At 47.7% G+C, this 27,518-nt stretch overlaps 1 protein-coding gene across 7 annotated transcripts in view; it reads left to right on the forward strand.

Moving 5' to 3' along the window:
- Positions 1–27,518, forward strand: part of PC (pyruvate carboxylase) — a 275,210-nt gene that overhangs the window by 93,310 nt on the left and 154,382 nt on the right. For all 7 annotated transcript variants that reach the window (XM_060269527.1, XM_060269532.1, XM_060269530.1 and 4 more), the window contains one exon: positions 15,455–15,573. In XM_060269527.1, the coding sequence (XP_060125510.1) occupies positions 15,455–15,573 (119 nt within the window). The remainder of the gene's footprint in view (positions 1–15,454; positions 15,574–27,518) is intronic.

Below are 27,518 nucleotides of genomic sequence, written 5' to 3' on the forward strand. Positions count from 1 at the left end.
TGTGTGCAGTGAGGCAGCCAAGTTTGCTGATGATACTGAATTGTTCATGGTGGTTAAAACAAAAGAGGAATTGTGAAGAGCTCCTAAAGGATCTCCCCAAAGTAGATAAATGGGCGGTAAAATGCAGTTCAGTGTAAGCAAGCATAAAGTCATGCACATTGGGGCAAAAAGGGTCTTAATTTCATATATATGTCTGTGGGGTCTGTACTGACAGTAACTCACCAGGCACCAGAGGAGGTTTTGTGATGGAGATGCTAACCCTCTGCACCCTACAGGACACCTGATGATGAATGGTTCTGTGTTAGTTTCTGAAGATGCTACTCTTCATATTATGGAGGCCTGAGGGAACCTCAGTGGCTAGAAGGGCCTTTTACCAACTACAGCATCTGCAACATCTGCAATTGTTGCTGGACCAGGAAAACGTGGCCACATGCATTGGTTACGTCAGGATTGGATTACTGCTGTGTGCTCTGTGTCCTCTGTGTTCCCTTGTCCCTGATCCGGAAGCTGCAGTTAGTGCAGTTTGCTACAGCATGATTGCTGATGGGTGAGACCCAGTCAGCGAATAACATCTCTGCTCAGAGATCTGCACTGGTTGCTGATTTGCTATTGGGACAAGTTCAAGATGCTGCTATTATTCTATAAAGCCCTTAACTTGGGACCAGTTTACCTGCATGGTCACCTTACCCCATAAATTCCCATTCAAACACTTTGATCTGCAGAACTGGCACTGTTATAGGTGCCTTGTAATACTGTGCTTGTTCCGCATTTGTAAGACATTAGTCTTTTAGTGGGGCAGCTCCTACATTCTGGAACTCCCTGCCTCGACATCAGGCAGGCTGCTTCATAGAACTCATTTGTGTTTAGACAGATCTACCAAGGCATGTAGAATATCAATGTGTGTTTTAATCTGTTTTTAGATTATCATTAATGTTCATTATTTTTGAAATTGTTTTAATTCATGGTTTTAAAACTGATTTTACAGGTAATTCTGTCGTTTTCTTCTTTTTGTAAACCACTTTGGTGTTTTGTTTTGTTTTGTTTTTACAATCAAGCAGATGATGATGATGATAGTAATATCATCTTTTAGGGAGCCTGTTGGCAGCTGGAATCCACAGCTGATACCAAGGAGTTCCAGAGACTTTGGAAATTGCCCTTAATGGATAAATTAACACAACAAATCCATTCTTCAAACAGTGGCCCACAAAGAGACAGTTTTGTCGAATGCTGGTTTCTGTTTATTTCACTGACCACTCAGAGCTTGTCTCTTAAACACATTTCAGTGATCTGCAAATTGTTTTGGTCAGATGTCCTAACCCACAGTCTCTGGTATGACAGAAGCAAGAAAGTTTCTGATCATATTTGTTAGCTTCTGATCTGGTCTTCCTAAGGTTGTCATAAATGCCCATTGTACATTCCGTCCATCTGCCCTTCCTGTTTTCTGCCTGGCTCACATTCTGTTTTCTGATAATAATAATAATAATAATAATAATAATAATAATAATAATAATATCATGGGTGGCAGGGTTGTGAAATACATTTGCCTGGGATAGTGGAGACCTGCTGCTTATCAGAACAGAAAGTAATGATATTGGATTAGGCCAGATGGGTGATATTTGGCTGTCTCCATAGCTCATGCTTTCAGGAAAGTCCCAGGTTCAGTCTCCTGAGCAAAAGGGTCACAGCTCTGATGGCTCCCCATCAGAACAGATTGCGCTGAGTTGGGCATAACAGGCAGCAATGGTGAGGAGTGTGGTGGCGCTAGGTTGGAGTTCCTGGAAGGCACAGTGATGTACTAGTGCTGTAACCTTTGTGGTGACCTGATCTATGGTGATGTCCATCACCAAGGGAAAGTGATGTCCCAAGGATGATGGAGATCCATAGGCTGGGGTTCTGGAGCAGATGGGAGGATAAGATCAGTTCAGGACCTTGGACAGCGACCAAGGTGCTGCTTTGGGACCATGGGCAGCAGCCCTCCAGTTGTGGCAGGAAGAGCATGCTGTCTCATCTGGGGCCTTGTCCTGGGCCAAAAAGCACGAGTCTGAATGGTTTACTGCTTGTCCCCTGCTTTTTAGACATGGGTCAGGTGGGTTTGCCACTTCCCTGCTGATTAACCCCCTGGAAACCCCACTCTTCAGTGCTAAATCAGAGCAAACATCAACCTGGAGAAAACCCAATTGATGTTTGCTCTGATTCAGCACTAAAGATTGGGTTTTCCTGGGGAAAGTGGAAATGTGGATAAGCCCTGGGTCTTGGATTGAGTCTGGGCTTTATAGTCCGGGCTTGGTATTCAAGACAATAGCCCTGCCCCCTAACTACATCTGTCCAGCTAGGAGGCTGGTTCCTTTTCTTGCAGTTAGTACCTTTGTCCTCTCAGTGGGATTTCAACAACAACAACTCTGGGGAAAGAAAGGAGTCCCCAAGTTTGACTCCTTGGCAGCCTTGAAAAAGTATCCAAGGTGTCCTTCTTGTCTGTATTTCTGGACCACTGGACCATGTCGGATTCTCAGGTGACTGGTTGCTTGATACACGGACTCCCTCCCATGGAGCTGCATCAGCAGCTCCAAGAAGAGGCAGAAGGAACATCTATAGTCAAATGTGACCGAACTCACCCAAGGAACAGATTAAGGTGCTATTTTTACACTGTTGCTGCGCCATGCATTTAAATCCCTGGGTGGAAATTGAGTTTTGCAACTCAGCAGAGTGGGAATAGACGTGGTTTGGTGCCATCTGGGGGTGGTAGGTTGTGACCCCCCAAGCAATTTCTTCCTCTTGGCAGGGAGGAAGAATAACTCTGCTGTTGCAGGTTTGCTCAAGGGAGGTTGTAGAAGGATATCTTGGAAGGGTTGCCATCAGTAGGCTGCTTCTGAAGTTGGCATCGTACATGCAGTGCTCCTCATTTCGATTTTCACAGGGCAACTGGTACCTCCAGAGTTCTTGTACATTTTCCTCCTATCCTTACTGCTGACTGAACAAAAACCTGTCCTTTGTGCAAAACCCAAGCTGCTGGTCCTCATTGTTGCGTGGAATTTTGGAGAATGTTTTCCAGTGATCAGAAACATGTGAGGTCCTAGTCTGCAATCTGGTCACTGAACTTTGCACCAGCTTCAGTTTCTGAACCTTCTTCAAAGGCAGCCCCACATATAATGCATAGCAGTAATCTAACCTCAAGCTTAGCAGAGTGCATAGAAAAGGTCTATGCACCCACAAGGTCTATGCATCCACATTCAGATAGAGAAGCAATGATGGCCACCAGCCTAGATGCTTTAAAAGAGGATTGGACAAATTCATGGAAGAGAAGGCTACTAGCTATGATGGCTCTGCTCTGCCTCCAGAGTTGGAAGCAGTAATGCTTCTGAATACCAGTTGCTGGAAAAAACAAAGGGGAAGGAGAGTACTGTGGTACATGGGCCCTGCTTGAAGGTTTCCTACAGACACCTGGCTGGCCACTGTGAGGACAGGGTGCTAAACTAGCTGGGTCATTGGCCTGATCCAGCAAGCTCTGCTTATGTTCAGCGGGCCTACCAAAGAAAGCTGGCAGCAGACATTCCTTGCCACTGTAATGAATCCAGGAGTAACCCCTAACTGTGGACCTGCTCCTTTCAGGGGAGTGTGACCTCAACCAGAACGGCTGAACACCAGTCAGGGGATCTATCCAGCAGTACAAAATACACTCGTAAATGCAGAGCGTTTGTATTTGCTTCCAGTTGAGCCACCGCTCATCATCATCTCTACCCATTGGGCTAAGGCAGGAACCTTTGGCAGCTTTCGATGCAGTTTTAAAGGGGTGGGTGGGGAGGAAAAAACCAGTTTCAGCTCTGCCAACCTAACCCCAGACAGCCCCAGAGTAGCAAGTTGCCAATCACCTTCCCTGAGGAGGGATCGTGCCAGCAGATTGGATGCATTATGCACATCTGGCAGGACTGTGTATCTCAGCCTCCGGTTTGTGTTATGCATAGGGATCTTATTTATTTTATTATTTACTAGCTGACCCGGCCACACGTTGCTGTGGGTTTTTTTTGGCAGGGGGAGCATAGGGATCTTATTTATTTTATTATTTATTCATATATATATATATATATATATATATATATATATATATATATATATATACACACCAACTGTATAAAAAATATGTCATAGCAATTTACAACAGTATAAAACATAAAGCCAAACAATAACATCAAAAAAGTTTTTTTTAATAAAAAAAAAGTTAAAAGCAAAAGGAGATTAAAAACAAACACCAGTAGAGCATAGCTCAGTCGGTAGAGCATGAGACTCTTAATCTCAGGGTCATGGGTTCGAGCCCCATGTTGGGTAAAAGATTCCTGCATTGCAGGAGATTACCTTTGTGGTCCCTTCCAACTTTACAGTTCTATGATAGTGAGGGATGTACTATTAATTGCCTGCAAAGGCCTGGTGGAATAGAAAATCTTTCAGCAGGCATTTTAAAGTTGGGACAGAAGGCACCTGCTGAATCTCTAGTGGCAAAGTGTTCCACAGGAATGGGCGGATGACACTAAAGGCTCAATTTCTCATTGTTTGTCAAGCGAGCCTCACCAATTCGGGGAACGACCCAATATGCTCCTTGGAGAGGATCTCAGTGCATATACTGGTTCAGGCAGTCCCTGAGGTATCCTGGACCCAAGTTGTTCAGGGCTTTGTAAATCAATACAAGAACCTTCTCACTCAAAGGGGCAGAGCGTTCTGGAGGCAGATGCTGGAGTGCCTGTTTTCACTTCAGAAAAACATGTTCTTTCCTCTTCCCAGCCTCTGAGCTTTCACCACCTGTTGCCCAGACATTTCTAGCCCTATCTATGTAGCAGTGAAATCTGGAAAACTGCTTTAAAAAAGAAAAAAGGATGGTAGTATTTGTGCTGTACCAATTTCCACTGTGCAAGTGGTCTCCCCTCTATTTGCGCCCAGAGCTAATTCCTTCTTGTGCCTGTGGGTTCTTTGGGAGGCATAGCTTTCACTGCCCCCACACCATCCTGCTCCCTCCCCTCACAGGTGCTGCCTGCAGCTGTTAAAATTCAGGACCCGCCATTTGCTCCTTAGCTAAAACATCAGTAATGACTTCCACGCTTCATTATTCTCTTTATGGTTGTCTGGCTAGGCGGCCTGGCTCCCTGACTGAGATTTAAATACACAGTTAATCCATATTCTCCCTCTCTTCTGCTTTTAATTCTGATCCAGAAATCGAACTCTCTTGGAAGAGGATTACAGAAACCTTCTAGCCACCCCCATCCTTCGCCTCCTCCTCCTCCTGCTTGCTGGTCTCCCCCCAGTCTCCTCTAAACTCGCAGGCTCAGGACCTTTCTATCTATCTTAATTAGTGAGCTCAGGGTCAGAGCAGCAGCGAAATTCGTGTGTGTCCTGGGCTTTAAGCGCTTTTCATCCAAATCCTCTCGCACCTTCTCTGCTCCTCTGTCATCTCCAAAGCTGTCTCTTCAAGGTCATCCCTGCACTTATGTCTCCAGTCAAGGTGGTTTGGGGTTTCTCAGCTGGCAAAAGCTCTTTGCTGGCCTGGATGCAAGAGAGCCTTGCTGGATCAGACAAAAGATCCATCGGAGTCCAGCTTCGCGCAGTTGCCAACCATGTGCTTCTTGGAAGCCTGTCACCTTCCTGTGCCCAAGCGCACCGGTTTAGGAGCAAGAGTATCCTTTAATTCAGATCACCAATCCCCTTTTGCTTGGAACTCACTGGAACTGAGTCCCGGCACCTCTCAGATGAGTGCCATTGCCATTGTAAGAGAACAAGGGGGCATTCATGGTGAGTTCCAGCACCTCTTGGATCAGGTCAATGGCCCATCTAGTCAAAGATGCTCTCACAGTGGCCAACCAGATGCTTCTTCTGGGAAACTTGCGAGCAGGATTGAAGCACAAGAGTTCTCTCCCCTGCTGTGGTTTCTAGCAACTGGCGTTCAGAAGCATCGCTGCCTCCAACTGTCTTAATGGCTGATATTCTGCTGCCACCCTATAGACGCTGCTTTATCTGACCAACTTTGTCACAGCCTTGATAGCCTGGCCAAAGATGAGACGTGCTTTGAACAAACAAATCTGTATCGTTATACTAACAGCTGAATACAGTATGTGTTTGCTTTCAAAGCAGGGTTTGGGTACTTCGTAATTCATAGCATGTGCTTATGAGTCTAGTCCTAATATAAACCCTAATCCTGTCCTATTCCCTGCTCCTCAGCACCCACACCAGCTACTCTTCTCCTTCGCTCTCCGATATCCAACAGGCACTTTCCCTCAAACACACCAGTTCTAACTGCCACCTTCCACGCCCAGCCGATCAGCACAGGACACAAACCGACATCCCATGCCTCTCTCTCACACACACTCCAATACTCATGAACTTTCGTTCCTTTCTTACAAATATCACCCTGCTGTATGCCTCTTGATGTACAGACTTGCACAAGTCAGTAAAATGGCAAATACCACAAAGTTCCTGAGAAGCGAAGGAAGGCGGCAGTAGCCCCTTCGTGCCTTGGGTCTCACATAGTCACACTGGAACCAGTGTTTGTGGAGTTGGAATATTTAAGGGGAAATGTTGTCCCAAGAAGCTCACGGTATCATGATGAAGTCATTTAAAAAAGAAGAAAAAGAAATTGTCAAACTCACAAGTAGAGAAAGCACTGCAGAGTGCAGGAGCAAGGTGAAGTGCCGGCACAAAACGCCATTCAAACACTTTAAAACCTTGGGCAACTGAAAAAGGGTTTCCACCCTAAGATTGCGTTACCTTTTTAAGCAACTATATTGCAGTGCCTAAGGTGGGTGGGTGGTGGAAGTGAGGGCATTTGGGCCACCTCACTCTGGACCCTGGTTGGGTCATAGGTCACGGCATGGCAGAAGTGAGATCAGGGATTACATGGTTCAAGGCCTCAGGTTCAAGGCCTTTGAGGCGGGGCTCTGCGCCTGTGGAATTCGCCTCTGAATGAGATCAGGGAAAGGCTGCAACTCAGTGGTGGAGCTCATTGTTTGCAGCCAGAAGGTCCCAGGTTCAATCCCTGATGGCATCTCCAGGAAGGGCTGGGGGTAGGATCTTGCTTGAAACCTTGGAGGACCATTGCCAGCGTGGTGGAGAGCCAGCGTGGTGTAGTGGTTAAGAGTGGTGGACTCGTAATCTGGTGAACCGGGTTTGCTTCCCTGCTCCTCCACATGCAGCTGCTGGGTGACCTTGGGCTAGTCAGACTTCTCTGAAGTCTCTCAGCCTCACGCGCCTCACAGAGTGTTTGTTGTGGGAGAGGAAGGGAAAGGAGATTGTTAGCCACTTTGAGACTCCTTAAGGGGAGTGAAAGGTGGGATATCAAGTCCAAACTCCTCCTCCTCCTCCTTCTTCCTAGCTAGATGACCCAAAAGTCTGTCCCAACAAGTGTCCAAGCGGACGCTGAAGATAGGCCTGTTCTCTGCCACATTGATGGAGTGGACTGCTGCTGGGGCACCCCTGCTTTGTTCTGCTTACACTGACTTCTGTTGTTGTGCTAGGTTGACTGTTTTATTGCATTTTCTAAGTTTCAGGTGTTGGCATGCCTCAAAAGTGTTTAATACTGTTAATTGTATGCTATGTTTGCTGCCTTGCAACACTGCTCTCCTATAAAGTAGTATAAAAGTCCACTAAATAAATTAAATCATAGTGGCCTGCCCTTGTGGGGCTGCTGTAAGGATAGTGGGACTGATGTGCCAGCAAAACCCTATGGGAAAGGGTTGCACAGATTCTTAATTTGGGCTTTTTCAGCTCTCCTCTCTGTTCGGGCCAGGCTGATGCCACAGCCTCCCTGCCTTTTCGATGCCCTTCGCCTCTTGCACATCCTTGTGTGTGGATTCTGTGTGCGTTCCCTGAGCCTCTCTGCTAAATATTTGATCTGACAGCAGATCGCTTTGGTCTGTGGGTTTAATGGTGCGTAGCCTGGCGCCTCCGTATTTACTGAAGGGACCGAGGCGAGGGAGAGGGGCGCCGTCCTCAGCTTGCTGCATCTTGCCAGGCATAAAGGATGAACGTGGGGCTAGTACTCGGGAATTATCCTTCCCGTCTCCCCCGCCCTCTGTTTGCGAAAACTGCTTCAGCTTCTGCTACCCCGCCATCGCCGTCCGTGCGTTCAGCTGCGCTCGCTCCAGAGGAGAGCAATCTATCCCTGGGAAGAAAACCTTGAATCTTTAATTACTTGACTACTCAGACAGGAGAAATAAATCGCTAGCACTTGGCCTCGGTTCCCTGAGTTTCTGTGGCCTCCAACGTGATGAGAGCAAAAGTTGACGAAAGCTGGACTCCCTGCCCTGGCAGCACCTGGGCTTCTTGCTTCAGGGAGAACTGGGCCCTCTCCTGCTCCTGCTGCAGCTCTCAGTGGAGGATGAAGACCTCAAGTTTGGAGGACTCAGTTTCTGCCAAACTCTTTAATGAAAGAGTACGGTACAGAACGGGATTCAGTATGGTACAGAAAGGGATTCAGAAGCAATGCAGTCTAAGCCATGGGTAGGCAAACCGGCCCAATCGCCTTCTAAGTCCAGCCTGCAGACGGTCCGGTAATCAGCGTGTTTTTACATGAGTAGAATGTGTCCTTTTCTTTAAAATGCATCTCTGGGTTATTTGTGGGGCATACGAATTGATTCATTCCCTCCCCCCCAAAAAAATATAGTCCCCCCCCCACAAGGTCTGAGGGACAGTGGACCGGCCCCCTGCTGAAAAAGTTTACTGACCTCTGGTCTAAGCTATTGATCCAAGAAGTGACATGTCCCTGTGGGTCCCCTTATGTAGGAATGGGGTGTGCACCATTTCAACATGGCAAGCAGGGTTCCCTTTAGCCTGGGCAGTCAAATGGGAACTGCTTCTGGAGGACTGGCCCTGAGCTGTCTTTCAGCTCCTGCGCAGGTGTCTCCAGAACTGGGATGATGGAAGAGGCAACAGTGGTGGCTATGAACCAGACTGAGCAGCAGACAGCTCCTGAGAAGATGGGCTCGAGGCATGTTCCGTTGATGCCAGAGGGCTGCCAGGATCAGCGGTGAGGCTGGCATGGGAGCTGGGAGTGAAGGAGGCGCAGTGCACCTGAATGACACAAGAAGGGGCAGAATGGAGTGCTTGGGGCCTACGCCGCTGGGACCCTCCCTGGGATGTGACTCCTGGCATGAGGTCCTGTCCCTACTCTCTGTGCCAGAGGTCATTAACAAGTACCTACTGGGACTCAGGTAGCGCTGTGGGTTAAACCACAGAGTCTAGGGCTTGCTGATCAGAAGGTCGGTGGTTCGAATCCCTGCAACAGGGTGAGCTCCCGTTGCTCGGTCCCAGCTCCTGCCCACCTAGCAGTTCGAAAGCACATAAAAGTGCAAGTAGATAAATAGGGACCGCTCCGGCGGGAAGGTAAACAGCGTTTCCGTGCGCTGCTCTGGTTCGCCAGAAGCAGCTTTGTCATGCTGGCCACATGACCCGGAAGCTGTCTGTGGACAAACGCCGGCTCCCTCGGCCTATAGAGCGAGATGAGCGCCGCAACCCCAGAGTCGGACACGACTGGACCTGATGGTCAGGGGCCCCTTTACTACCACCCACATCCTGATCTGATCAACTCTACCACAATGCCTCTTCAGGACTCATGACTTCTCCTCTGCCAGGGGACCCTGGCTTGCAGCAGCTGCGTGTGGGAAAACCCAACAAATTCCTTGCTGGGAGTCATTAGGAAATGGATCGGCAGACCAAACCTGCCAATATCGTCATGGAGTTTTACAAATCTATGGTGCAAATATTGGAAAAGTAATAAACATTTATTTTTTTAAAAAAATACAAATCTATTGTGCAGCCACACATGGAGTACTGTGTACAGTTCTGGCCACTCAGAAAAGTAACTGTAGAGTTCAGAAAAGTTCAGAAACGAGGAAGGGGCTAGGGCAGCTGTGGCGAACCTATGGCACGCATGCCGCAGTGGGCACGCAGAGCCCTCGCTGCTGGCATGCACGCCATCGGCCCATCTGCTCTGTTGTTTTGTTGTTTTTTCCATTTGTGCTCCCACTCCTCCCCACACTACTGCAAGTGTCTGCTGCTTAAACCTGGAAGTTTTTCTGTTTTTTGTTTTGCTGGTAGCTACCAATTGTGTTCGGTGATTGGTCTGTTTTTCAGTTGGCTGTGGCAGCGGCTGTTTCTTGTTGGGCGTAACAGCATTCATTATTTGCCCCTCATGATTTTTTCCCTGCATTTTTTCAGTGCTGCATGGTAGTTCCCAGCTTCCCCCCTCCAAGCCAGGCCTCGCCCATTCCCTTCCGCCCCATCCCCAGCTCCAATCCTTCGCAGGCCCCTCACCTCCCATGGGCCTGACCTGCCTGGGCTAGGAGGGCACCTGTGCCTGCCTCCTCCCTGCACGCCTGGCCCAACTCAGCCTCACCCCTTTGCCTCGGCAACGTTGCCGGAGGGAGGGAGGGAGGAAGATGGGGAAGACCACGCCAGGATCACAGGCGGGGAACAGGCAGGCAGGCAGGCAGCCACAGCTGTTGGGCTGGCTGGTTGGGGTGGGGGCTCTCCCTCTCCTCCTGGCCACCGCTGCTTACCTGGCCTCAGGGTTGCTCTGTCCTCCTCATTGCAGGAGCCCGAGAGTGAGCCAGCCAGCTAGCTGGGGAGCACGCCCAATGGGAGGTGAGGGAGATGGCGAGAACTGCGGCAATTTTTCTGTTCTGTGTCTCCCCCCCCAAAAAAAAGCTCAACAACTTTGGGGAGCCCCCCCCCAAGTTCAAGTTCAAAAACTTTGGGCACTTTGCGATAAAGAAGTGGGTTCTTGTTTGCAGTTTGGGCACTCGGTATCTAAAAGGTTTGCCACCACTGGGGTAGGGCAAGCCCCCTATGAGGAAAGGTTCCAACATTTGTGACTTCTTAGTTTGGGGGAGGAAAGGCCCACAAGAGGGGATGTGTGCTGTGGAGAAAGTGGGTAGGGAGCTGTTCTTCTCTCCTAATACCAAAACCCAATGGAGATGTCCAACAAAGCTGAATGAGGAAGATTCAGGACAGAGAGGACAGACTCCTTCTCACATTGCTTAGTTAAAGTACAGAATTTGCAACCACAACCAGTAGGGGTGGCAATCAACTGGGATGGCTTTAGAAGAGGACTAGGTGGCAATATCTTCAGAGCTATCCACATCAATGCAATTTGAGCCCTTCATGCCAAATTGGGCAAAGTCACATCCAATCCATGTTTCAGTCCGCCATCTTGATTCAAAAAATGGCGCCCGAGGCCCAGACATAGACAAAGACCATCTCTTCTGCCTTGGGAATCCTTGTGCATCCAAACCAATAGAGAATGGATGGGCAGACAGGCCACTTTCCACAATCTATAGTAGATTAGACAAATGCATGGAGGACATCAGTGTCTCCTAGTCGCTGTGGCTATGTAGTGCCTCTGAATCCCAAGTTGCTGGGAATCCCAAGTGGGGAGAGTGCTGCTCTTGTGTTCAGGACATCTGCTTAGCCCTTATGCATATAGAGGTATCTGATTGCAGGGGGTTGGACTAGATGATCCCCAGGATAGCCTTTCAATTTTACAGTTCTATGATCTGGTTGACATCTGTGCAAATAGGATGCTGGGTAAGATGGACCTTTGGCCTGGTCCAACCAGGCTATTACAGTGGTACCTTGGTTCTCAGACTTAATCCATTCCGGAAGTCTGTTCCAAAACCAAGGCGCGCTTTCCCATAGAAAGTAATCCAAACTGGATTAATCTGTTCCAGACTTTTAAAAAACAACCCCTAAAACAGCAATTTAACATGAATTTTACTATCTAATGAGACCATTGATCCATAAAGTGAAAGCAATAAACAATGTACTGCAGTCACCCAATCAATCAATCAATCAGTAGCTGAACTGGGTTCTACACAGTCACAAAAACAAAATGAAAAAAGCCGCAAAAATAAAAATGCAAAATAAATAGCAAAAACAGACAGACCTCAGCGTAACACTCAAAACGGAAGTGTGGCACTCAAAATGGAAATATGGCACTCAAAGTGGAAGCGTGGCACTCAAAATGGAGCACATTCGGCTTCCAAAAAAAGTTTGCAAACTGGAACACTTACTTCAAGGTTTGCAGTGTTTGGGTTCGAAGTTGGCAAAAAAACCCAAAAACCTTCCAGTAGCACCGTAGAGACCAACTAAGTTTGTTTGAGTACCAAGGCATTTAAGAACCAAGGTACCACTGTACCTTCCTGTGCTTCAGGCAGGCTGTTGGCCTGGCCTGTGGGATTTCACAGTCCTCTTTGACCAAGAGCTGCACTGCGTAAGATTGCAAAGAGCTTCATTTCCCAAGGTTACCTACAGAGAAGGGAGTGAATTTCAGCAGTGTAGCACCCCCCCCTCCCAGATCCTTTGGACTCCCTCCTATCAGCCCCAGCCAGCATAATCAGGTTGGTCCTGAGCATGAAGAGATTGAGGGTGACTGGCCTAGGGCACACCTGGCACTCTTAGCGCTACCAGGTTGAACTACAAGACAAGCCAGCTGTCCTTATGGGCAGTTGGTCTGCCATGTTGGATCTTCTCCTTGGGGAACCTGGGAATGTCTTCCAAAGAAGCACAGTGATCACCATGAGCCAGTTTGAAAAGCCACTATAATCCAAAGAGCCCTGAAATCTCCAAGGCAGTAGGGCACCCTTTCCCCAACTTGGTGACCCACAGATGTTTGGGACTACGGTATAACTCCCATCAGCCCCAGTAAGCATGGTCATTTAGGCTATGACAGGCACTGCACTGGCTGAGGCTGCACTGGCTGAGGCTGGTGGGAATTGGCCCAGCCCTGTGCAATGCTCTTCCAACAGAGGATCAGCAGACACCTTCCATATTAACCTTCAAACCTTTGCTGAAAACTTTGTTTTGCCACCAGGCATATGCAGACAACCAAGATAAGTGCTTTCTGTAATAGTCAGCTGGTGATCTGTTTAAAACAACAATGTCATTTTTATTGTCTTAGTATAATTGTTGTAAACAGCTTTTATTTTTCTTTTAATGAAATTGCAATATACAAGTATTCTAATAAATCAGTGAACAAGTGAAGGGCACCAGCTTGGGGAAAGCTGTTTCCAGGGTTTTGCCTTGTGCTTTGGATGGCTGTCAGATGAATAAATCTTTTGAACATTCACACCTGTGCCAAGTTAGGTGGTTGAAGATTTGCATAGCTATCTGATGAGTAGTTCTCATCAGAAACTGGGGAGGCAATATTTGGAATGTCTTCTCTCCAACATTGTTTTCTGATCTCTCAGCAGAAAAAAGAAAATCTGTTTTTGCCAGCAGAAAGAGAGAGAGAGAGAAATATAACGGGGGGGAAAGTCGCACTGTTTGCCTTTGCAGTGGCGTTTGCTTGCCAAAAGTATTTCTCAGCAGTTCGTGCCGTGAATTGTTTTGACGACGTGTGGCTGTGCATTTTATGATACTTACGTCTGTTTCTGTAAGCCAGACTTCGGCTGTGATCTGTAGCTGGAACGAAAGCGAGGCAGCCACTTGACTTCAGCCGTCTCATCTTCCTTCCGATTCTGTGCCAAGAACATACAAATTGTGGCATGGGGTAGGGGAGAGAAAAGGGGAGGAAATGCTGATTAATAAAAGACCGCTCTGTTTGCATGCTTCATTGTGACTCATGTGACTAATACCGTACAACACTTAACACTTTCTTTCAATCCTGCAGCAGAAACCATATTACGGTAACTCCAGATGATAGGGCACTGCTTTTGAAAGTGCCCAAAAGGTCTCCAAGTGTCTTGAAAGCTACTCCCCCCCCAATAAACCACATTCATCTTCTAGTGCACTGTGCACTCAAAATCTATGCATTTATAATTGTATTGTAATAGAAGAGATTTAGGACACAGAACATGTCCTAGTAATCAGGAGGGTATTATTATTATTATTACTTACTGCGTTTATATCCTACCTTTTCCCCAAGGAGCTCAAAGCAGGATACAGGGTTCTCCCCCTCATCCTTTAATCCCCACAACAACCCTGAGAGGTAGGTTAGGCTGAGAGGCAGTGACTGCTCTAAGGTCACCCAGTGAGCTTCCTGATGATTGAGTGGGGATTTGAACCCTGGCCAGCCAGGTCCTAATCCGATGCTCTAACTACTACACCACACCACTGGTGGCTCTGACAAACCAGTGCATGAAGCTGCCTTTTACTGAATCAGATCGTTGACCCACGTAGCCCAGTATTTATATCATTTCTGAAAGTTGTTAGTTCACATCACATTTTGACACCTCTTAAGAACTTACAACCAAATGTGTCATGCCAGTTCCTGACATCAAGGAGCAGCCTTTCATCTGTGCTTGGATACACTTGGGCACCATGTTGGATTAAGATGGCAGGCAAGACCTTTCAAAGTTGATGTCAAAACTGCACTGATTGTTTGGTTCCTTAGAACAATGCCAGATGTGAGTCTGTAGAGTTGTCCAATAATGCAGTCTGCAGTGAATTAGGCAGGAAATTTTGTCCAGCCCAGATCCTGGAGAAACAAGCGATTGAACCTGAGACCTTCTGCATACAAGACTTAGATTCTACCCAGAATTGAGGTCCCTATTGTTACCTGTGTCAGGGTTAGTGCTGTGAGGATATCACTGTAGCCCTGTTATGTCCCACCCGCTTCTCCAGCTTTGGGAATAACTGTTCTGGCTTCGGTTCATGGGAGTGAAAGTCCAAACCATCTGAGGCATAGCTGCCAAGTCTCCTGCTGAAAAATGTGGGCTCAGCAGCAGCGCGGCACCGGAAGTCGCTTCTACGCATGTCCGGATATGCGTAGAAGTGACTTCCGGTGCCGCTCTGCCCGGTTTTCGGTGCCCAGGCATGGGCAGAGCAGCACCAGAAGTCGCTTCTACGCATGTCTGGACATGAGTAGAAGCGACTTCCGGTGCCGCTCCGCCCATGTCTGGGCACCGGAAATCAGGCGGTGCCAGTATCCAAAATGGAGCCTCCCTGGCAGGTAGGAAATCCAGGGGATTTACGGGATTTTTTCTAATCCGGGCTGCCAGTGGGAAATGGTTTAAAATATGGGGGTTTCCCGCGAAAAATGGGAGACTTGGCAGCTATGATCTGAGGGGCACCAGGTTAGCAAATACTGGTCTATGCTGTCTTAAGTGATCACTGAATTTCAGAGCCTTTGCTCACCTATGTGAGGCCTCTGGACTTCTGTATGCATAGCCATTCCACATTTATATGAAACTGATCTTTGAGTGTGGCAGCCCCTACCCTTTAGAACCCCTTGCCTCTTGATATCAGGCAAACACCTTCACTGTATTATTTTTGGCACCTGCAAAAAACATTTTTGTTTAGACACGCCTATCCAGATAATGTAGAATGTTGATGCGTGTTTTAATCTGTTTCTTGTCTTTCCTCTTTTTGCAAACCGCCATGAGGGTTTTGTTTTGTTTTGTTTTGCTTTTGCTTTTACAATCAAGTGATGTATAAATTTCATGAACCAAATAAAATACGTTCATCCTCTTTCCTCTTGCAGGTGGGATATGAGAATGCTGGCACGGTGGAGTTTCTGGTGGACAAGCAAGGCAAGCATTACTTCATTGAGGTCAACTCCCGGCTTCAAGTGGAGCACACAGTGACCGAAGAAATCACAGAGTAAGTGACGCCCCCTGATGGGCTGATGTAAACAGGCGCCCAACATTCCGTCACACTCTGGGGTGACCAAGAGACCCAGAAGGCCAGGACTAGGCTGTGTCAATAAAGAGCGCACTGGAAGGATCGGGAAGAACTGGAATTAGGAGATGAGGTGCGGACCTGAATGTAAGGGGGAGAAACAGAAGGGTCTGTGTTATTTGGAGAACCGCCAAATCTTATTGGCCAGCACAGCCATTTGAGACTACAAATCCCACCAGCCCCCAGCCAGCACGGTTGTATGATGCTGGGGCTGATGGGAATTGGACTGCAAAATATCTGGAGGGAACCAGGCTGGGGAATGGTGGCCTTGAGTCTCTTTCACAAAGTATTATGGGCTGACTATGCATCATCCTCCATCCCTCCATATTGGTTTTTCCCTCTTTAGAAATTGCTGCAGGTTTGCGGCTTTGCCTGGGGGAGAGGGCCATAGGGAGAGGGTGTTTGTTGCCACTGCAGTTTTTCCCCAGTGTCGGCTGCCAAAACAGTTACAGCCCAACCTGGATGGCCCTGCAAATATTAGCATGTTTTTACAGTCTTGTCATGCCGTGCTTGGTAATAAATGTTAGGTCGTTATTGCTGTCATTATCAATTAGGCACGTATTGGGAAATCCAGGGGGCCTGGGTAGCGGTTTGTTTCCAGCGGAGTTAATGGTGCAGCAGATTCTTGACAACGCCGGACACGTACAACAAATGTGAAATATGGCTCTGGTTATTAGCGGGATGAAGCGCCTGGGTTGATTCAGGTGGATTTGGATGGCTTTGATCGTGAGAGCTGCAAAACAGTCCAAGGATTCTTCCTGAGACAGGGAGAGCATCCTGCTGGCGGCAGGATGCACAGATGACGAAGATTGGAGGTCAAGGGCTCAGGCAATTTGGCTCATTCAAATGAGCCAGACACCTAAAGAGGCCCCCATACAGGCTGGCTCTATAATGAGACAAGGTGAGGTAGGTGCTTCAGCGGCAGAATGGGAGGGGTGGCAGATTTAGCTCAGGGTCCTAGTTTCCTTTTCTTGCTGGAAAAGGAATCTGGCACTCCAAAAGCAGTCACCAAACAACCCCACGCCTGATCCCCCTGGCTCCTTGTGCCTTGTGGTAGATCTGCTTCCAGCAACCTCTTGCTCCTGGTGCAGGGGTGTGTGGAGCTGCTGGTGTGTTCTCCTAAACTTCACATGAACCGAGCATGTGCAGTAGGACACTCTTGGCTTTTCTTCCTTCTCCCTGCCATGCGCTTGGGCAAATGGCATTCTTGTGCAGTGTTTCTGGGTGGCACAAAATAGCGCCTCGCTCTGGCTGGCTGCTGCCATAGCCAGAGGAAGCCAGATGGGCAACATGAAAGCACAGCAGAGGCTGCTAGATTTGCGCATGGCTTGGTGGCTGAGTGCAGGCCCCACCATGCCCTACACGCCCTACCCAGTCCTGTGGCTCAGAAGCAGCGTCGGTGAGGGTTCATGGGACATAAAATCCTGTTTGTTTGTTTTGTAGGAGGGATACATGGTAGCTACTTTCTGGTTCGCCTCAGGCAGCAAAATGTCTTGGACACAGGTTTCCTTGAGGGTGGGAAGGGATTCCTTGCCGCTCCCTATGACAACTAAAAATCAGATAAATTGTACACAGCAGCGAGGTCGAGAAAGATCGAAAATCTAGGCAAATTGAGAAATCAAGCATGTTTATAAAATCCATTGAGATTGCAGAATTACACTTTCCTTGGCACAGAATTTAGACAACCTCGCACTGAACTTTAGGGGTGTAACTTAGATACCACATGGGCCCCAGTATAGGATGCAATCTGGGGTACTTGCCAAAACGAAAGCCAACAGACGCTCTCCAGCATTCAGGCTTTTTGGATTTTCAAGGAGTCACTCCCAAAATCTGAGTGGTGGGAAGGGTCCCTTGCAGAGCATTTGCCAAAATTCCAAATGGGTGGAATTCCTGAGTGGGATAATAATAATAATAATAATAATAATAATAATAATAATAATAATTTATATGCCACCCATCTGACTGGGTTGCCCCAGCCACTTTGGGAGGCTCCCAACAATAATAGTAAAAACACAATACAACATCACAGCTGATTTGGTGCATCTCTTCCCCCCCAACCCCCCTGAATCAGTGCACTCTAGTTTCACTTTGTGTCTTTGAAGTCGGCTCTTGGGACTATCGTGCCTAATAGATGTAAGACATGATTCATCTATGCTAGTTGTTATTGGCAGCAGGGAACCTTGGGCGGGGCCGGGAGCAGTCCTTTGACAGTGCATGCCATTTAGATGTGTGTTATGCATACCTATTGTTCTTTATATCCAAGCACCTTGGTGTTGTGGCAAATGCATTTTATAAAATAAATAATTGCATTATTATTATTATTATTATTATTATTATTATTATTATTAGAATATGTATAGGGCAGCATCTTCTCTCTGCTGGAGTTCTTATCCTAAGGATAGCTCAGTTGGTTAGAGTGCGGTGCTGATAATGCCAAGGTTGCAGGTTCAATCCCCGTATGGGACAGCTTTGTATTCAGGTTGGACCAGATGATCCTCAGGGTCTCCTTCCAACTCTATGATCTCTGATTCTGCATCTCAGCAATCCAGATTCCACACTGAGAAAAGGCAGGTTCTGTGGCCAGTATAAATGGTGCAAATCGAGCACTTTGCATTGTTCCTGGTTTTGGAAGTCAAATAGGAAAGAGCTGAGGAAAGTAGCGGAGCATCACCCCCAGTCACTCGGAAACCTTATTCCCATCCAGCCCCAGAAATATCACCAGGCGTAGCCCACCCACTTTCAAGGGTATCTGTCAGGGGATAGTTGCGGCTACTCTCGAGTAAAGACGCTCCAGTCCGATCTGTCTTTTAAGGTTTTATTGTGCATACTATTTACAGTGCAGAGATAGCAGAAAACCTGACCTCCTAGTCACTCGCAGAATCCAGCAATGGCGCCCTTCTGCTTTGGGGCCAGCATAATAGCTTGGGGACCCTGAAACGCAGCCCCCTAAACCTGTGTTTGGGTGCGCGCCTCAATTTGGGCGCCGGAAGCGGCTGCGCTCCCTCTTCCACCTGTTGGCTAGGGCAGTGCAGGGGCTCTGATACATCACTGAGCCCTCCTTCCTCCACTAGATGGCTTGGGCGGTGCAAGGGCTTGGATGCCTCACTGAGCCCTTCCTCAATTCCACTCCATGCCTCATTCCCCCCGCCTGACCCGCTGCTATGTTGTCGCTGAACGAAGTGCTGGTCAGGATGACGGGGGGAGGCTCCCTGTAGGGAGTCCCCCTGACAGTATCTTTTCGGCAATGAGGACTAGAAGCTTAAACACAAAAGCTTGAGTTTCTCAAGGAGCTAAATCCTGTGCTTGATTGCACATTCTGTAGCTTTAGGTGTGCACAGCTGCGCAAGGCCCTTCTGGACAGCAGCCAGCCTTCAAATCCCACCTGTGAGGTTTTCCCAATGAGCAGGGACATCCAGTTGCCTCTGTTGTGGGGCTAGGTGTGAATTGGGTGTGCTTACAAGCAGAAGGGGCAGAATCTCTGACAATGGTCACTTAGGCCTTTTCTCGCTCATTCTGTGGAGCAGGGGCTGTTTCGCATTCTGGTCCTGTGCAGAGCTTGGCGTGAGAGTCTCTCAGGCGGGGGTGGGCAAGAAGATTTAATTATGAAATAATAAATTGCTGTCCCTTTGTGGACTGACTGTGATGTTCAAAACATATGCTGGGTTCCTTATATGCCGCCTGCCCTCATTTGCTGAGGGGATTCATTGGGAACGAGCATCTGCAGGTCTCTCCTCTGTATACCTTGGCGTGGATCAGGGAGGGACTGAGATACCACGACCCAGGGACCTTGTAGTGTGTGTGTCTGAGGGCTAGGATGATGTCCAGGCTACTTCCTCATGGGCAGGCAAGGGCTTTATTCTGGGACCTCCATGGGCAAAGGAATACAGGCCCACACTGGACAAAGTACTTTGACTCGGATTTTGGTTTCTAGTAAAACCATTAATGCTCAAACCAGCATGCTACCTAAGCAAGGCATGGGTCACTTGGCCGGCAGGTGCATGGCTAGCAATCTAAGGTGTTAATCCAGTGGTTGACGCATACCCTGGACTCCCAAGATTGCGGGAAGGGTGTTTCCAGCTACCCCAACCCTGCCCTTGGGTACCAAGTAAGAAGCTGCTGCAGGAGAGGGACTGTAAGCAACAACATGGGAGGGGTGATTCTAGGACCAAGGTGAAATGGATCTAGCAGTGCTCTTCTTTTTTAAAAAAATGTTTTTTATTAAATATTTTCTTGAATTACAAAAGTACATACAATGTCTCTGTTTTCCGTTCATAGAATCTTTTCTACAGATCTGTTATATCCGATGTAAGAAAGCTTCTTATGTTGATGCCATAGCAGGATCCCTTGGAGCTGTCCAAGGTCCTGTATCCTCTTTGCTTGTGACTCAGCACGGCCAGCTTCTCCTGTGAGCATCCAGCATCCACAGAACTGCATTGGAGGATGGCTTGTTCTAATGATGTGCCCAACACCTTTGTTATATAGTTTCTATCATAGGCTGAAGACCCACCTCTTTACCCAGGACTTTGACATGAGAGAAAAGGGAGAGGGAGGGAGAGGACCCACCCTATTCTAATTTCTTTCAAACTGTTTTTGATAATGTATTTTTAAATTGCTGTGGCCTGCCCTGGGACCTTATGATGAAGGGCAAGTAATAAATCATTGGGTTGTGGTAGTGCTGGTGGCGCTCTGTTTTGGGGGCACCTAAGAAACATGGGCTGTGTTGTTTTAAATTAGATGGTGGTGCTGCGGGAAGTGGAAACAAAACACAAACAAAAAGCCCCCATTCACACTGGCATGATTAGCGGCAAAATATATGTCGATTAATTCTTAATTATCTGCTGCAAGGTTTTGTTTGTGTTCTGTCAGTTTCCTCCTTGTTTTACCTCCTTCAGCCCAGGTGGTGGTATTGTTGTGGAATTTCTTCCCCATCTGTGAACAAAGGTTCACAGAGGAAAAGAAACATATGTGTGCACAATAACAAAATGAAAATGCAACTATAGAATTAAAACAGGCCACACAACATGTAACAACGAAGGTAAAATGAAACATTTTAATTTTGGCCAGTAACAAAATTAAAATGCAGCGACAGCGTGAAAACAGAATGCTCAAGCTAAGAAGAGCAGAGGAAATTTAAAAACCATGAAAAATCAAGCAGAATAAAAAATGAAAATGGGCCCAGCAGTTGTTGGATGGTGGTAGAACTTTAAAACTACAAGGATTGCAGCAAGCATTTTTGAGGGGGGTATTAACCCCTCCCTCCCATGCTGTAGTCCTGACCAAAATAGCTCCCCTGAAGCTACTGTTTGCATTGAAGAGAGTTGTGTGTATTCCCACCTCCCCCTCTTAAGAGGAAGGATTTTCACTGGGACAACAGCAGGGCAGCCAAGTCTTAACTGCTTCCTTTCCACCTACTGCAATCTGCAATCCCAATAGTTTTTGCTCACCCAGCAGGCGCTACTTAATTTTTAAAACAACAAGAGCAACAATCGTGCATGCTAAATGCAAAATATGCATTAAATGTCACGGTTGGCTTTGACGAGTTGTGCAGAGTTTTTGAGTTTGCGCTTGGCTTGGCAGGCTCTGATGCAGGAGGAGGAAGAGGAGGAAGGCACAAAGGAGGGGGCTGAATTGGTGGGAACTGGGACTGGAGGATGGGGGGGGGAGCTCCCATTTCTGCACTGACTTCAGTTGCTTTGAAAGGGGGAGCAGGGACCTTACTGTGGAGCAGGGAGCCTCAGTGAAGTCTGCGGAGAGCTTGGAGTAGCCAAGGTGTGTGTGTGTGTCGGGGTAGAACTGGATGCAGCAGTGACCTGAACAGGAGGGTGCAGTCTTGTTGCCTTGAACCAGGTGCAGCATTTGCAGACGGGAGTAGAGACCCCCGCCCTGACAGAGCACGTGCTTCCGATTATTCATTTATTTCACAAAATTTGCCAACTCCTGGGAGCCAGAAGCTGGGAGAGGGCTGCTGTTGCACTCAGGACCGACTTTGGAGTTTCCCATTGGGGCTTCTGGTTGGCCACAGGGAGAACAGGGTGCTGGATTAGATGGGCCTTTGACCTGGCCAAGGCTCTCCTGGTGTTCTTACAATAGAGGATGCAGCCACTGGGACTTTCAAGTTTAGAGAAAGGCAAATAACAGGCAATATGATAGAGGTTTATAAAATTATGCATGGCATGGAGAAAATAGAGAAAGGTCTTTCTTTCCCTCTCATCACACTAGAACTCGTGGAGGCTGCATGTTGGAAGATTCAGGGCAGATAAAAGAAAGGACTTCACACAACACATAGTTAAGTGGCCCTCGCAATGAGCTGGCAGAGCTATTTATATGCAGCGCCGTTCCTGCGTGGGGACAGCCGGCTCCGAACTTCAAAAGCCATTAGCCTTTGGAACTCACTCCCACAGGAGGCAGTGATGGCCACCAACCTAGATAACTTGCAGAAGAGGATCGGGTATATTAATGGAGGAGAAGGCAACCAGTGGCTAGTAGCTACTACAGTGGTACTTCTACTTACGAATAACTCTACTTACGAATGTTTCTACTTACGAACGGAGCTCTGTCCGCCATCTTGGATGCTGTTTCAATAGGATTTTTTCTATTTACGAATTTTTAGATAGGGTTGCTTCTACTTACGAATTTTTTCTCCCAATGCATTCCTATGGGATTCGACTTACAATTTTTTTCGACTTACAAATGTGCGTTCGGAACGCATTAAATTCGTAAGTAGAGGTACCACTGTATAGCTATATTCTGTCTCCACGTTCAGAGGCATTAATGCTTCTGAATACCAGTTGCTGGAAGCCATACAAGGACATGGGTGGCACACAAGGATGCAGGTGGCGCTGTGGTCTAAACCACTGAGCCTCTTGGGCTTGCCGATCAGAAGGTTGGCGGTTTGAATCCCTGCGACGGAGTGAGCTCCTGTTGCTCAGTCCCAGCTCCTGCCAACCTAGCAGTTCGAAAGCATGTCAAAGTGCAAGTAGATAAATAGGTACCGCTCCAGTGGGAAGGTAAACAGTGTTTCCGTGCTCTGCTCTGGTTTCACCAGAAGCGACTTAGTCCCAGAGAAATTGTCTCCTGACAAACGCTGGCTCCCTCGGCCTGTAAAGCGAGATGAGCGCCGCAATCCCAAAGTGGTCTGTGACTGGACTTAACTGTCAGGGGTCCTTTACCCTTATCTTTAGAAGCCACAGGAGGGGAGAGGGCTCTTGTACTCAAATCCTGCCTGCGAGTTTCCCAAAGGCATCTGGTTGGCCACTGTAAAAACAGGATGCTGGACTAGATGGGCCATTGGCCAGATCCAGGGGGCTTGTCTGATGTTCTTATAATATGGGCAGCCAGCTAGCACAGCCAGACTTCATGGGGCACACAGAGTGATTAATTAAGGCATTGGAGCGATCTTGAATGGAGTGTACGGCATGTGGGTTCCTGGTGTCCCTTGTCACAGCAGATTTTTTTTTAAAGGAGCTGCTCCGTTTCCTTACTGCCACTCCCATTCCCAGGCTGTTCTCTCTCCCGCCCCGGGAAATGGCGTGCAAATGGCCTTTTGAGGGTTGAGACTCCACGTTAGCAATTTTGGGAGTAATGAGTAATGTAATGAGAAATCGTGTCTCTTAATTTCCCGCACAGTAAGAGTCAAGAGGGAGGGTCACGGCCCCCGGCGCAAGAGAGTGTGCTGCCTCGGTAGCTGAGGCGGCTGCCGTCCTCCGCGCGAGGTTTATGAGCGGTTAACAGGAGTTCGGCAGGCGTGTTGCTAATGGCCTTTGAAGTTCGGAGCCGGCTGTCCCCGCGCAGGAGCGGCGCTGCATATAAATAGCTCTGCCAGCTCATTGCGAGGGCCACTTTAATATTTCACTGCTCGAATACGATTTGCGAGCAGAGAGAAAGAGAGCATTGGGAGAGATCACGGCATGAGATGAGGAATGCAGGACCCAGATGGAGAGACAGGGCTTTGTGGCGATGAGATTCTGGGCTCTTGCATGGAAGAGAGAAATGTGGCCCACCTGGCACATCGTCCCCTGGTGGGCACCTTGCATGGCACAGCTGCTTGTGGAACCGTTCTGCACACTGAGGAGCGCGTGCGATTTCTCTTGCAGGTGGGGCTGTCTGGGTGGCGTCTCCTGGGATTGCTCCTGTGCCTTGAAAGCCAGCACTGCTGGGAGGGGGAACCTGTGTCCCTGCAGAAGGACATAAGAACCTGCTGGATCAGGCCAGTGGGCCACCTAGTGCAGCAGCCTGTTCTTGCAGCAGCCAACAAGATGTCCCAGGGGGAAGCCTGAAAACAGGATTTGAGCGCAAGAGCACTCTCCTCTCCTGTGACTTCTAGCAACTGGTATTCAGAAGCACTGTTGCCTCCGAATGTGGAGGCAGAGCTAGCAGCCCTTGCTAGCCTTCTCCACAAATTTATCTAATACTCTTTTCAAACAATCTAGGTTGGTGGCCATCACTGTCTCCTGCAGGAGGGAGTTCCACAGTGTAACGGCACTGCGTTAAGCACTTTCCTTTCTCTGTCCTGAATCTTCCAACATTCAGCTTCGTTGGATGTCCACAAGTTCTAGTGTTAACATGTGAGGGAGAAAAACTTTTCTGCATCAGCTCTCTCCATGCTATGGCCCAAGATGATAATGGGAGCTGTAGTCCAAAAACATCTGCAGGGCTGTCCTTGCAGTGTCATGTACTGGTTAAAGCAGAGATCAGCCTGATGCTCACTGGGTGAATTGGGCCAGTCATTCATTCTCATTCTACCTCAGCCATCCTACCTCAGAGGGTTGTTGTAAGGATCACATGTGGGAGGGGACGGACTGCAGGAGCATAAAGGGGGGGGGGAGAATGAGCACATGGTCTGCTCTGCTCTACTGGAGGAAAAGGTGGAGGAAAATGTCATAAACAAATAAATCGATCCAAAATCTGCATTAAGGCCCTTCTTGAAAAGTCTGTGCAGAATGAATTATGGAAATGGAGCACATTTGCATGGATTGTGCATAGTACAAGCACTCTGTTAGCTTTCAAGGTTCAGGTTTTCAACAAAAACATGGAAATGCTTTCTCTCCCCCCCCCCCCCCCGCCAAAAAGCTTGAGAGCTGGAAGGGGAGCAAAATATAGAGAATGGCACCTGGGAAGCAACCAAGTACAGTAGCATCTAAGTACCATAGGCAGACTACACTAAAAGGACAGAAGTGATGAGAACAATGGCTTAAAAGATTTGTCCGATCAAGTCAGTGTGGCAGGACTGTGCTAGAACCTGGGAGACCAGGGTTTGAATCCCCACTCAACTCACTGGGTGACCTTGGGCCAGTCTCTCTGATTCTCAGCCTATCCTACCTCACAGGGTTGTTGTGGGGATTAAATAGGGGTGGAAATGTTTGCCACCTACAGCAACTTGGAGGAAAGTTGGGATATATATGTAATAATAATTTAAAAATTGGATTCTCCACCAAAGAATGTGGAATCCCACAACTGGTTTAAATTATGCAAAATGAAGAGATTTGCATGATGTGCTCTCATTTTACACTCTTCTATTGTTGTGTAATTCTGGGAAATAGGTTCAGGGAGGGCCAAGGAGCCACACAAGGCACTGATGCCCCTCTGACTCCCCTCTGGCTGCTGAGATGTCAGCAGGCTTAAAGCATGTTTTTTGCCAGCAATGAAGGGCTGGAAACCTACTATTTAAAACAGCAGCAAAAGCTTGCCTACAGTCACATTTTGTTGTCCTCTGACTCCTGCAGAATCGCAGCAGAAATGCAGCGCTGAAGGTAGGGATGGGCTGAGCAATGAATTCCATCACATTTCACAGTCTTGCTAGTCTTCAGCCATAAATCCGTTCTGCTCTGTTCTGTGCAGCTTTTCTGAAAGAGCACACAGAAAACCTGCATATATAAACTGTACGTATTCTTTTTTTTTCACATTACATAATCCTTTCTAAATGTGAAACAGCAAGCTTTTTTGTCCTTATTGTCCAAAAAAGGCACCTTTTTATGCATCTTGTACAAAATGCATATTTTTGGTGTTCGCTTTCTTGCATTGCGAAATCCAAAGGAACTGCATCAAGACAGGGAGCTGCCTTTTGATCCTGGAGCAAGCTCAGGAGCGACAGATGAAGTTGGTCCTCTGAAAAATGGACCAAATCGATTCCTCCCCCACCCCTTTGGTGCACATGGGTGTGAATGCTACTTTTCTGAGGTTGCTCATCTTTGAGTTGTGCCAGGGCAAGCATCCTTTGCTGCCCCTCGCCAGGCCGGTTCAGGCTTCGTTGCCCTGGTGTTGCTGGGTGAGGAGGCGAGATGTTCGTGTGAACCTGCTGCCCCCTCCTGCCTTCTGCCGGTGAGAAGAGAGGCCTTGCTCCTCGCCTCACCCCTAGTTGCCCTCCTGCGCTTCCACCTTCTTGCAAGTATGAACACGTCTTGTCGGATTTTCATTACCCCTCCGTTTCCCTTCTTCCTCCAGCTGTGCACTTGGAATGACTCCATCTGCTCTTTCTAATTCTCCAACAGCGGCTGGAAGGAAGAGAAGGAAAGTGAGAGAGAGAGAGAGAGGAGGGGAATAAAGGGAAGGAGGGAGCTTCTAGCTAATCTCTCTCCTAAACAATGGAGGTTTGCTCAATCTTCTGCACTTCCTGCCAAGGTGATGGGAAGCACGAGATAGTGTGATACAGTGGTTGCAATAAGACTGGGAGAGTCCTAGGTTCAAATTCTCTTCTGCTAAGGCTTGGGGAAGGGCAAGCATGTCAGATAATGCCAGCGTACAAATCTATGCTGCAACCATATTTTGAATCCTGTGTACAGTTCTGGTCGCATCCCCTCCAAAAGGAAATTGCAGAGTTGGGAAAGGGCAACCAGAACAATTGAGGGGTGGAGTGGCTCCCCTATGAGGAAAAGTTGCAGCATTTGCGACTTTTTAGTTTATAGAAAAGGCGAGTAAGAGGCGACATGCTAGAAGTTTTATACAATTATGCATGGCATGGAGAGAGTGGATAGAGAGGAGTGTTCCCCTTCTCTCATAACACTGGAACTTGCAGACATCCAATGAATTTGAACGTCAGAAGATTCATGACAAAGAAATGAGAGAAGTTCTTTATGCAGCAAATAAACTATGGAACTCTCTGCCACAGGAGGCAGGGATGGCCACCAACTCGGATGGCTCTGAATGAGGATTAGATAGATTCATGGAGGAGAGGGCTATTGGGAGATTATGGAAAAAGCTAGAGAGTTCCAGAAAAACGTCTACTTCTGCTTCATTGACTATGCAAAAGCCTTTGACTGTGTCGACCACAGCAAACTATGGCAAGTTCTTAAAGAAATGGGAGTGCCTGATCACCTCATCTGTCTCCTGAGAAATCTCTATGTGGGACAAGAAGCTACAGTTAGAACTGGATATGGAACAACTGATTGGTTCAAAATTGGGAAAGGAGTACGACAAGGTTTTATATTGTCTCCCTGCTTATTTAACTTATATGCAGAATTCATCATGCGAAAGGCTGGACTAGATGAATCCCAAGCCGGAATTAAGATTGCCGGAAGAAATATCAACAACCTCAGATATGCAGATGACACAACCTTGATGGCAGAAAGCGAGGAAGAATTAAAGAACCTTTTAATGAGGGTGAAAGAGGAGAGCGCAAAATATGGTCTGAAGCTCAACATCAAAAAACCAAGATCATGGCCACTGGTCCCATCACCTCCTGGCAAATAGAAGGGGAAGAAATGGAGGCAGTGAGAGATTTTACTTTCTTGGGCTCCTTGATCACTGCAGATGGTGACAGCAGTCACGAAATTAAAAGACGCCTGCTTCTTGGGAGAAAAGCAATGACAAACCAGACAGCATCTTAAAAAGCAGAGACATCACCTTGCCGACAAAGGTCCGTATAGTTAAAG

This window comes from Zootoca vivipara, chromosome 17 (assembly GCF_963506605.1).
Source record: "Zootoca vivipara chromosome 17, rZooViv1.1, whole genome shotgun sequence".
Classification (NCBI taxonomy): domain Eukaryota; kingdom Metazoa; phylum Chordata; class Lepidosauria; order Squamata; family Lacertidae; genus Zootoca; species Zootoca vivipara.